At 39.7% G+C, this 12,689-nt stretch overlaps 2 protein-coding genes across 2 annotated transcripts in view; one reads left to right on the forward strand and one right to left on the reverse strand.

Annotated features, from left to right (window-relative positions):
* LOC146485164 (uncharacterized) overlaps positions 1 to 12,689 on the forward strand; it is a 428,948-nt gene that overhangs the window by 230,248 nt on the left and 186,011 nt on the right. The gene's annotated exons all lie outside the window — the stretch shown is intronic.
* Positions 1,195 to 6,876, reverse strand: LOC146485173 (uncharacterized). Its single transcript, XM_085103543.1, has 3 exons — positions 6,280 to 6,876; positions 3,069 to 3,276; positions 1,195 to 2,081 (listed from the first exon to the last, which is right to left on the reverse strand). The coding sequence occupies exons 1-3, from the start codon at positions 6,874 to 6,876 to the stop codon at positions 1,780 to 1,782; spliced, it is 1,107 nt and encodes a 368-aa protein (XP_084959669.1). The 3' UTR covers positions 1,195 to 1,779.

Genomic DNA, 12,689 nt, shown 5'->3' on the forward strand with positions numbered 1-12,689 from the left:
GTTCATGCCACTGATGTCAAATAAAATTCAGACAATTGGAGATTGGTTTTGGACGGAAGGCTGTTTCGTGGGGGTGTTCTCCCAATTGAGAACCGTAACTTGCAAAGGCTTTCAAAGTTCGTTCAAAAAATCTAAAACATTTTCATGCATTAACAAAATAGGCTTTCAAGACTCTTTCAAAACAATCAATTGTTCAGGATGCACGAACCATGTAATAGCTGACAATATTTATCCGCTATGTATATTGCTGTTCTCTTATGTAATTTTATGACGACATTAATAAATGTCTTTGTTGCTGAGAGATTATTTTGTACTTCGTCGTCTCAACTTATCCCAGTTTGACAACAAAAAATACTAGACAACTTTGTATGGGGCGGAAAACTGGGCAGCAAATTTGGGAGACAATAAAAACAATATTGTGTGATAAGCCTCGCGACTTATTTGCGGGAGACTTCTTGTTAAAGGGAGTTTTGAATTCAAAATGGGTTAGGCTTGAAATATTAAGACAACAGTCTAAAACAGCTATCTAGCCCTACCAGTCAATGGGATTATATTCAGCAGGGTTTATTATCGGAAGGAGATTGGCTTATGAGATTAATTCCCACGAGCAGCTCCCAGCTCACCTCGTAGCTCAGTTGGCTAGAGCACAGGGACGGGTTGTTCGAAAGCCGATAAACGCTAATCTACGATTAAAAGCTAATCAAGGTTTTCGTCTCGCGTTTAAAAGTGGTTTTCAAGCCTAATTGCAAACTAAAGGTAATGAAAAGTCTAAGTCAAAACTGAGGGACAAAAATATTTTCAAAGAATCTTTATTGACTGTAGTAATTAAACTTGAATCAAAGTTGACGTTAACCCAGGATTAGCTTAATCGGGCTGCGAACAACTGGGCCCTGGTGATCTAATCCAGAGGTCGTGGGTTCAAATCCCGGCGAAGTGAATTTTCTTCGACTTTCACCTTGGCAAACTATAGCATATATTTTCTATAGCATGACAGCATTAAGTATTAAAACATGGAGAAAATTTTTCGTAATGTTTTAAGACAGCTTTTACTTGATTAGATTTAATTGTCTATAACATCTTTGCGCCCATGAATAGCAAGGAGAACTGGGCAAACGAAGGAAACTGAGCAAACCAGAAACGCAAACGAACGGATAATTGAATGACCGAGTTAACGCTCAAACGATCCACCGAGCGTTAAACCGAGTGAACGAACTCGCGAAACCAGATGAACAGCTGAACGCCCGTGTGGAGAGCTCTTCCGTTTGGAGCCATACGCGTTTAAATGTCGACCGATTTTCTGATATTTTAAATTAATGCAAACTTAAAAGTACATAGTATCCTATCGGAATGAGTGAGAAACGAGGTGACTGGGGGCCTGTTTCTTACGCGAGCGTTTACGACACAATTCAGAGCTGGTTAAGATGTTACATACATACATAATTTTTGGGCAATATTTGCTGTCCGGTTCAAATAAATACAATGGTCATTCAAATTATGCTATGGCCGAGGACAAATGAAGCCGCTATCTATATATCTATAGTCTTGTTCAGAGAGCCCCACGACGGCGAGCTGTATTTGGAGATATCTTCGCTTCGGAAATCTTCGCCACATTGTGAACACCCCTCGGACAACTTCGGAATCGGTCAGGTAGTCTCCAGAAATCTTCAGAAATCACGGTAAGATGAAAATCGCACAGATTAGAAGATAAAAGGTATATGGAAGATACGTGGCTAGTAAGGAATCCGCCTATGAAGTTCAACCTGATTGCTATACAAAGAATCAGTATGAAGGGAAATACTTTCCACGAGTACAGCTCACTGGGTAATGCCAGTTATCGAACGTGGTCCCTTCAGTTGAACTATACTGTAAATCAAATATCGCTAAGGAACTATTAGCAGCCCTAGGCAGTCCAACACAAGTCTTATCCAGTTTGTTGTAATCAAGGGAGCAGTGCCATGATGACAGGGGTACCGTGTTTATCCGAACCAATTTTTGTTCAAGGTCACCTGTCACGCACCACTCTGACGTTTGGTCCTCTCGGAAGGATAGCTTGACTGGCAGCGTAGCCATGGCAACTGTTCCTGTGAGAGAAAATGCATTTGTCAGAAAAGCGTAGTTGGTTTGAGAAAGAGGACTGAATTTTGCACTTTTCTTAACAACAATACAACAACAATAACAGCAATATAGCTTTGACCTTGTTTGAATTAACGACGTGGACAAAAACTTTGCCACCGCTTGGTTAGCTCAGTTGGTAGAGTATTGGACTGCTGCGCGGGAGTTCGAGGGTTTGAACCCCAGCGGGACCAACACTCAGGGCCCTAACTTAACCGAAGACATGGTGCTGCTTTGCCGGTTGCTTTTTCTTTGACACTTGCAAATGGTTAGATCTTCACTTGTCTCGGATGACCACGTAAAAATGGCGGTCCGGTCTCCACAGTTTGGGGGACATAAAGAACCACTGAAGGCGCATCAAACTTTGACTGTGACCACCCTCAGTGCAAACATGTAGTTGGTTTGACGTGTTCTCTGAAAGGTTTCTAAGCTGAGGTTTAAACTGTGTTTTCAGCCAGAAAGTCAATGGGATGTTGATGATTGCTGTGATATGATGATGATGATGATGATGATGATGATGATGATGATGATGATGATGATGATGATGTGGATAGGCGCACCGTAAAATTCAAATGGCGAGTGGATGCCTCTATTGTAAGATCCGGTTGCTCAGGTTTGACAACGTAAGGGCAGCGATCATGGGCAATCATTAATCAACAATCTTAGGGAACCTATATCATATATAAACATTACCGACAAAATTTTATTGGCTTTAACATTTTAGTTGATATAGAAATATTTAGCTAGCAAGAGTCAGCATTGCTAGATAAACAAGAAAAGTAAGGTTTGAACATTATGGTCAACTTTTTCTGCTAGATAGAGGGGTTGCTATGCAATAAAGACATTATCGTTTGGGGTTAACCATGTATTTTGTGTTTTGGTGGGTCCTGTTCAAGCACTTCTCTCACACAAACGGACCATTTAGCAAGCTTAACAAGCTCAATAAATTACGTTACCTTTTGTGTAGAAGCCACTCTCGTAAAACCATGTTGAGGCATGCGCAGAAATAGTGGCGTTGTTAGTGACTGTCTGTCCAATATGAACAGTCAGTTGCACAGGATATGACAAGGACAGTCGGGGCAAGCTGTAGGTGACTGTCACATCAAAGGTCAGACTTGCTGCGGCACACAGTCGTTGAATATAGAACAAAGGCACGCAGATGACCTTAAAAGACACAGACACAATAGCTGTTAAGGACGGTGCCTACTTTTATTACAGGGCATACGTTCTGCGCATGTCGAGATACTCGGGTTTCCTATGGGTGGTGCCATTCTCGTCCCCAGAGCCCCAACGTTTTTTTTTTTAATTAATGAACGAGTGGCTCTGGGTCCAACCAAAAAATATATTTTTTTCATTGGCTGTCGAAAACCTGATGCGCTATAAGGTGAAAAATGCTACGCTTCTGCGCATTTGTCTTTACTTCCAAATACTGAGGAGTACTGAGCAATAATAATACTGAGCAAGTGCAATGGATATTTATCACACTGAGCGTGTGCTACCGGATGTCGTGAAATTCACGACATCCGGAAACGGCTGTTACCAGGGCCTACGATCCAACCGCTGACCAAAAGATCGTAGGCTCTGGGAACGAGGATGGGGTGGTGCCTACTAACACAGGCATATTTTTGCGCGGCTTACAGTCAATCCAGGTCACGCGTGAACAGTATTTCGAAGAATGAAATGAACATTCAAACTTCTCTTTGTAATGTCCGATGTGTGAATGGAATTTTGGACATTTCTCTGGAAATCGTTCCGAAAAAGACGCATTAACTGAAAAAAAAAAAGATTCAAAATACTTGGGAAACAATTGTCATTCTCGAAATATTCAATTTTGCAATGTAAAGAAAAATTCATAGCTTTATACCGTCAAGAAGCTAGGGAAATTTATACGGGAACTCTGAAATCTCGTTCGCGATTTTCAAAACTGACATGTAAATTTCAAAACTCCATTCAAATTTCAAAAATATCGTTCACGCGTGACCTGGGTTGACTGTAAAACTATGCGGAGAAGGCAGAACTTAGCAAGTATTCTTGGTACCCAGCCAAAAAAAGCTTTGGGGTAATCATGTTTTTAGAGATAATAAAGCTTCAATTTAGAGAAAATGCCATACATTTGCTTTGCATTTAACTTCTTTTGTTTAGAAAAATTGTTTTTTTTTGTTTTGTTTTTTTAATTGAATAAATTTTGTTGACATAGACCACTTTAAATACAACAATACTTGCGGACTTACAATACACAATACTACAATATAACGCCACCAACTTAATAACTAATAGAAAACTTATAGACGTACAGCTTTACTATACAACAATACCTACAATACAACACTTTTAACTTAGATATTAATCGAAAAATGGAAAAAAAAAACTTATATTGACTACAATTTTAACATTCATGATGTAATATAATATATAGTATCCAGAAAAATTGTTGCTTAATTATCTCTAAAACAAAAGTGTGGTTACCCCAAGTTTCTTTTCGGATTTCAATAGCCCGTGCTAAGATCAGCTTTTCCCGCATAGTCATAAACCACACATAAATACTTCGGTATTAGTAGGCACCTTCCTTAAATAAAGGTAAGAACTCCTACTCTGTTTTAAATGGAATCTGGATGTAACCTGTCTAAGGCTTGATGAAGAGCCACCGGGGTAGATAGCAGACATTCCAACTCACTGGGGAGAGTAACTTGTATAAACCTCTACGGGTATATTACGAATTCAGAAAATGACCAGCTTCTAGTTGATTTGATACCTCAGTTGGTAGAGAAGTGGACCGGTATCAAAGAGGTCATAGATTCGAATCCCGTTTAAGCCTGAATTTTTTTCAGGATTTCTTTTCACAACTGCTTAAGTTGCGTACATACTCATAATCGAATAGCTTTTCAAACTCACGCTTTTTTAAAATAAAATCCTTGCCATTTCTTGTTCGTGTTCTTTCATATTACTTTAAGTCCCGGACGTTGACAAAAAAATTTGAACGGGAAACAACATACAGCGGTTTTCAACAAGAAAATAAACTACGTCTTTGGCCGAGTGATAAATTTCCGATAATTTCACGCTTCCCCACTAGAAATCATCTCTAAGACCTACTTTCTACGGAAAGACTGTCACCTCCTCAAGCAAAGCTCACAATATGCAATCCTTAGTCCCCGCCAGAGTAACTGAAAGTTACCCGTTTAGCTCAAAAGAGAACTAGGTATAGGAAGCATATGATTAGTACCCTGACCACTCTTGTCATTTAGCTGTTAAGCTACAAAATGAGTAATTAAACTGATTATTATTATTATTATTATTATTATTATTATTATTATTATTATTATTATTATTATTATTATTATTATTAATAGACCAGGCAGGAACTACACTAGTAAGACTTCTTCCCTCACTAGACCTAATGATATCCTCTGGAAAACTTTGCTTCAAGAAGCCAAAGAGAACGCTAGGTCTAATGAATTTGTTCTGAGCTAAGAGCGCGCCGAATTCAAAGCGCCATCGTTGTGCGGTTTATAGACATTTGAGAGAGAATGGGGCTTATTGTGCCATAAACAGGCACGAGGGGGGAGGGGGAGAAAATTATTTTTGTTTTCCGAACGTCTTCTAATGACCCTTGTAATCTATTTACTTACTGATGTGAAATTCAAAAAAAAAAAAAAGAATATCTCAAAAAAAGTTAACAAAAACTTTAATTTCTGTAGCCACCCACTGGAAAATCAGCTCAGATATATCGATCGCATTTTTGTAAGCAAGTACCGAAGAAAGTTGAATTTCTTCTCAAACTAAACTTGTTGGGAAAGAGCGCTCACGATGTAAGTGCACCAAATTACCTGCTGCTCATTCGCGTAGTATATATTGCAAATTATCAAAAACTGGATCATTGTATAGTGCAGTTCCATCGATTTGATTGGCTTTGCGGCCGTGGTATATGAGTCATTATGCCATGCCCGAAAAATAGCGACTATTAAATTGTCTCTTGGATGTTCCTGCATAGCAATATCAGCAAGATCTAGCAATATCTGGTAGCTGTTTTTAATAAAACAGTTATTCCACTCAAGCGTATTGGATTAATTAGATGATTATAGCCAACTCGGTTCTACGTGCCTGTTGGCTGTCTATCGTTTCATATCTAACGCGCGCTCGTGGAATAATTGTTTATTAATATGTACTTACAAAGTCTCCAGCCCTCACAGTCCATCGACTGCTCCTTTGCTGTCCTTTGGGTGGCAGTCTGCCTCTTATCTTACCCAGGGTGTGTACTCTTCTGAATGGCGTTATGCGGTACTGTCCAATAGTGACTCGGAAAGCGGCGGTTATATCCCACCCCACATTGTCATCATTATTGAAGCGGCCATTATTGTCACCATCATCAGTATCATCATCATCATTGTCATCGTCGTCATCATCGTCGTCGTGATCAACATGAACTTCATACTCAACCTCCGCTCGGAAGTCTAAACCTAAAATAGACGTTTGAATGACACGTGGAACCTCATGATTTCGTAGCGGTGCAGAGGACATCAGGTCATCCCATATAATGTCTAGATCAGGGGTTTTCTCTTTTCGTTGTCTGGCAGCCTTCTTTGACTTTGTCATTTGTAGTCTGTTTGTTCCCAGGGACCTTTTGCGTCTGACCTCGTACCTAAGCCCGAAAGAGGAAAAGTTAGGTATGGGCCAGGAGGGTTGATTGTCGTCGTCAGCATTATCATTTCGATCCTCCTCGTCATCATCAACATCATTATCGCCATCATTATCACCGTCATCACCCATGTCGTCATTGTTTGTATTTTTTTAACAAACCTTTATTTCAAACACATACAACATTTAAAGCCTAAAACGTACAATAACGACAACAATTTACATTCCTCTTTGATAAGTATTACAATATAAGAAGAAGAGGAGCTTTCATTATATATATCTTAAACAATCTTTTCAATTTTATACTTATATTTTATTTTTTTGATAAAGTTCAGGAGCAATAGAGCAATATAATAACGAAGAATATAATAAGAAAGAGGAGGGTATAACTTAATTTCAATGTTGGAACACTCAACACAAAAGAAAGACCAAAAGGAAAATCTTTAGTGTTTATAATAAATTAAAATTACAATTATTTTCTACATTAAACCATTGGAACACATCCTGAGTAAAGGACTTTGTACGTTGGCACTCTAAAAAGGTGTGGTCTATAGAGTCTGGTTCTAAGCAGTATATGCTATTAGTATCTGATTTAATATTACATCTAAAGAGCTCGTTTTTAGTCACGACAATTCTGTTAATCTATTAATCTATTTTCTCTGCACGTTTTTGGAACCAATTTAAATAGCTTTCTCCAGTTTGTTTTTTTCCATTGGAATAGTGTTATTCCAACGCTTTGGCCCTTTGTGTTTATCATTATACTTCCTATCAATAATTAGCCAGGAAAAGTCTTTGGATTGAGCTTTTAGTAAATTAATAGTTACATCTTCATCTAAGCCAAAAGATTCTGGATCTTCGATGTTTATCGTTTCAGAGTTGAGTTCTTGTATTTTGGATTCTGTTAGAAGGTGACTTGGAATAGCCGAAACAACTTGGTAATAGCGGAGAAAGGTGGTCTTTTGTATCTAATATTTCGATTGAAAAACAGGAAATGGTAGAATTTGTCCATTATCATTCAAAAGATCTCTAATCGTTCTAATACCTTTCTTTTACCATTCCGTCCAGAAAAACGTTTTGCCATCGATGCGAATGTCCCTATTATTAAATAAGATTGTATTCCTTCCTTGTTGGCATCCGTAAAGGTTCTTCAGCTCATAGAAATACAACAAAATATCATTATAAAAAGAGGGTATGTCTTCAAAGTCATTTACGTGATAATTACATGATAAGAGAAAATGAAGGCCTCCATATTTCTTAAAAAGATAATCAGGAATAAATTTCCAACTGAGATGATTATTCTGTAAAAGCCTTGGAATCCATGTTAATTGTAACGCTTTAATCATTGTTTCTATATTCGTCACATGTAGGCCACCTTTGTCATAGTTGTATAGTCGTCATCATTATCATCCTCGCTATTAACTGAATCCGGTTTCATCACATCCGACTTTGGAATTTCATGACTCACAAACTGTATAATTGGAGGAAGTTTTGTAGATCTTCCAGGCGAATTTTTACTTAGTCTTATAATTTCTCTCAGCTCTTCTGAAGGCTTTCTATTATGTTTGCTCTTTTGCGGCGCAAAATACACCCGCGAAAACTTTTCAACCGAGCCAGGAAAATTTAGTGGTTGGCGAATATCGCTCTCTTCTGTCACCTCATTCTTCCAGTGTTTTGCTTTCACCTTTATTTCTGTGCACATATTGATAATTATGTAGCCGTGGAAATATCAGTACTGTATGCAGATGATTGGTACTCAGTCAATACAGCTGAGTGTTAAGGAAAAAACATTTTATATATTACCGCATTCGGCAGGTGCTTTCAAACATCTAAAGAATCCTTGTGAAGCAACTGAAATACAGCCCGTAGCTTGGAAACTGAAGCAGAAGATGAAGAAAGTTTCAGTACTTCGGAAAACGTTGATTTTTGCAGTGGCAGTCGTCGGCCCAATTTTCCCTTTCGTAAACAAGCGATGCCATTTTTAACGGTCGATGCCTTTCCTAATAACAGTCGATGCCATTTATAATAGTTATAATGGGCGATGTCTTTCCCTGAAACAGTCGATGCCATTGAGTATGGCGGCTCTTGGAGGTTAACGGATATCGTGATATTTGAAACAGTGTTGCGTTCTGGGAAATCACGAACAAACGAAGTCCTTTTGTTTGATGTACATGGGGTAATTCTGGGAACTCAACAAAATGGCGGCATCGACCATTATAAATGCCATCGACTGTTATCAGGAAAGGCATCGACCGTTAAAAATGGCATCGCTTGCTTACGAAAGGGAAAATTGCGAGTGTTTGCACGTGGTATCTCAAGTTTCACACACACCTGGATGAATTTAGGATGCCAGAAACGCCTTCAGTTCTCGAATCAAAATTTAAATTTAATAACAGCAAATGATTCGCATTAAATGTAATAAAAACTGAGAAAACAATGTCAAACACCGTAGACATAACCCAGATTATTTAAGCTTTTAACATTAATTGTATCTTGTGTGCAGCGGCGCCGCATGAGCCACAATCCTTCCCTTTAAAATCAGACAAAATTGACTTGTCGACCTCCGCCTTGACTTTTCATGCCTCGTGCACGTCACATGACATCGAGACTGTGGTTCAAATCCCCCACCCCTTATGCATGGGGATCAAATTACCCACCCCTGGGAAGGCAAAGGGGTCAAATGCCCAGGGTATACCCGGGGGGCGATGTTGAATCTTCGATTTGACTGGTACATAACCGACTTTCGTGTAGTGTACTTTATAGCAATAACATAGAACTAAATGTTCCAACACAAATAATAGTGCCTAAGACACAAAAGAAATTCTGATTTTACTTAAGAATGGAGTTAGCTACAACATATACACCTCATATAGCAACTTTGTCCTTTTTTTGAATTACGAGGTGCACGTGTACAGAAGGTGCCAAACAAATTTCAGTGCATTGGCATGAAATGACCTTGGTAGAATTATTTTTTTCTTGATCAAGATCAGTGTAAGAATCTTTATCCCTAGGCATTTCCTTGCAAGATTTTTTTTCTCTTCGAAATTAGTCTGCAGGATATTTTTTCTGAAATCACCCTACTCTACTCCTCAAAAGTCAAATGGTTGGCCCCTACTAAAGTTAACCACCACTACATAACTCTACATGTACTACCTTAAAGCGTGACCATTCCGTGTGACAATTGTATAATCTGCCAAGACAGTTAACACAAAGTAAAGCGTGGTTTTACAAAAATTCTCCGGAGAGCTTCTGCCTGAGACGGAATCAAGAAGTTGTTGTTGTTCAGGAGGTTCGTGCTCGGTAAGATTTGGCTCGAAGATTTGATGGAGTAAGACGATCGCTTTCAAAATCGCTGTCCTTTGATTGATGTTCTGTATATGAAGTAAGAGAATGTTCAATAGAAAGTAATGATGAACAAAGTGCCGTGCCAACACAAGATTCTAGACTGCAGGTAGCCCTTTTGTGGATAGTCGAGAGATCGCGCGAAATGGCCGAACAAGTAAAAACTGGAGCAACGAGAGGAGGGGGGCTTGGGGAGAGGCGGGAAAAGGGGAAAGGAAAAGAAAGGGACTGCGCTCTTAGCTGTAACAGATGCGTTCAGGGTATCTCCGCCCAAAATTCGTTAAACGCATTAAAAATCCAATTAAAAATGACAGCTAATAAATAACAACTCAACCTCTATCTGTCGCTCGCAGGAAATAGCCACGTGAAACCGTCTTTTCTGAGCATACAAGTATTACGCTGGGAAATCTCGCAGAATTCACTAAGTCCTCGCAGTGTTCGTCGAAGAAAAGTAAAAAAGCTTTGAATGACCGAAAGTACGCCAACGAAACCGGTGCAAAAACGCGGGAGAAAGCCTAAAGTGCAGGATGCCTCCGTTTTGGTAATAAATAGGGTATCGATTTGTTGCACTCTATTCTTGAATTCGGTGGGCTCGAGGGGTTTTTGAACTGAAGGTGACCAGACACTATCAGGTCATAAATAGGGTATGAACTTTTTGGTCAGGTCATAAATAGGGTAGTGAAAATCGCAGATCTCGGTCTTAAATAGGGTAAGGGTTTTGGGAAGCGGGCCGCACACCCCTATCCAATTTCTTTGGGAGTACCCCATCCTGGGAGGCCAGCGAAGCGACCATTGCTATTTAATGACAGGAGCGAAGACGAAGAATCGATGAGCTTGGGCATTGATCCGAGCTTCTTTGAAAAGTCAAAATCTCTAGAAGTTTAATTTTTCTACGGGGCCCGGAGTAAATAAATCGACGACACAAACGTGTATTTAAGAATAATAATACTGCGAAACGGAAAACAACCACGATCGAAGGCGTGTTGGTAAAGTTTTTCGCTTTTACGAAGATTTGATATATAATGGATTTCGTGAGAACGGTTGGGAAGAATCGCCATTACGTCTTCTCCCCATAAGAGCGCTTCCACTGCTAGCTTCTGTTTCAAGCCGCCGAGTTGATAGCTTAAATTTACGGGGACATCGCTGCTACTCTCTTTCACCACCGAAGCCATTTTTCTAGGGATCTAAAGTGTTGATATCCAAACGTGTGAAAAGTCAATTACACATCAAATTTGTCGGACAGCAGCTATTGTTTATGGACCAATCGAAATTTTCCGTTGCTGGAACGAGTCGGGAATTTCGAACGCGTTGGTTACAGTTAAAAGCGCAGTGTCGAGCGCAGTCCCTTTCCTTCCCGCCTCTCCCCCAGTCTCTTGTCCTTAATTTCTCCTCGCTCCAGTCTCGCTGCGTTGTTAGCGCACCCTCTAGACTAGCCAGAAAGGGACTGCTTGCAGTCTAACAAGATTCGGGGTTGCGTTCAACAAACCCAATAAGGATTTGTATGGGGATCGCAATTTAAGGCACTAAAATAGAAATAAAAATACATCAGAACATGTTACCTTGCCTCCTTGTTTTATTCATGGTGTGGTCTAACCGTCTTAGCATTTCTGGCCGTTTCAACGCGATTCCAGCAAAATCCTTCTGCCTGCGTCGCAGACACTCTAAACCTTCTGTGTACAATAGGTCTAAACAAATGTGATGCGTGGACCGGCTGCAATGCAGGTGAAATCCCCATACGAATCATTATATTTCTGTTACGCAACAACGATTCTCATTCATGACCTCCCGGTCAACCACACTCCCAGGGTTCCAACCTATTCGTCCCCTTGTAACGAGGTTGGGTGATTGGACGAATGACGTCACGTGACGACTACGGAATACAGACTACGGTAGGATGCACCAGGTCATACAAGTCGGGGACTGGCGCGAGTACGCTGAAAGCAGACTCGTAACCAGTCGCCATTTACGTGTTTTGTGGGGTGAGAAGATTGGATACGAGGATGAATTGAGACGCGCGGGGTGTCAGGAATGACGAGATGAAGACCGAGTATTATTCTTTAGCAACCGCATTCCTCCTTTCAAATTATTTTCGACATTTGACTGATCCCCAGGTAAGAAAAGTCACTTCTTGATATTTAAAAAGATGTATGATCCATAACAACGGAAATTGTAACTTTTGCATTCGGAAAATATAGTGCGATGCTTCACGCCAGGGATCACGCAATTCACTTGTAATGGCGTTAAACCAGTAGACAAGACGAGGCCCTCGTCAGTATTTGAGTTTCAGTGTATATTCCTTATTGGAACTTAGATGAGATCTGCCACTACGATCTTGCTGGCCGCTTTTTGTATTAGAAATTGTAAGGGTCAAAAGGATCTGTTTTATTATTTCACAACAATATTCCAACATATTGAAAGACGATTTGCATGACAATAGCGGCTAAGTGCTGTTTAGAGTGTGCTATTGTATTCGCTAATTTCTAAATTATAAGTAGCAAGAAAATAAAGAAGAGACAAATAATAAACAGTATAAAAAGTTACTTTTGTTACCGTTTGACGACGATTCAAATGCGATGGAAGCTTGACTTGCTTCTCCTTCTTCGGCT

This window comes from Pavona decussata, unplaced genomic scaffold, assembly GCF_977016875.1.
Source record: "Pavona decussata unplaced genomic scaffold, jaPavDecu1.1 SCAFFOLD_27, whole genome shotgun sequence".
NCBI lineage: Eukaryota > Metazoa > Cnidaria > Anthozoa > Scleractinia > Agariciidae > Pavona > Pavona decussata.

Excerpts from the sequence above, each read along its gene's own strand:
- LOC146485173 (XM_085103543.1), bottom strand. The coding sequence starts at position 6,876 with ATGGGTGATGACGGTGATAATGATGGCGATAATGATGTTGATGATGAC. Across the intron at positions 3,277-6,279 it reads CTGTGAGGGCTGGAGACTTT|GTCATCTGCGTGCCTTTGTT; the intron begins GTAAGTACATAT and ends GTGTCTTTTAAG. Across the intron at positions 2,082-3,068 it reads GAGTGGCTTCTACACAAAAG|GAACAGTTGCCATGGCTACG; the intron begins GTAACGTAATTT and ends TTTCTCTCACAG.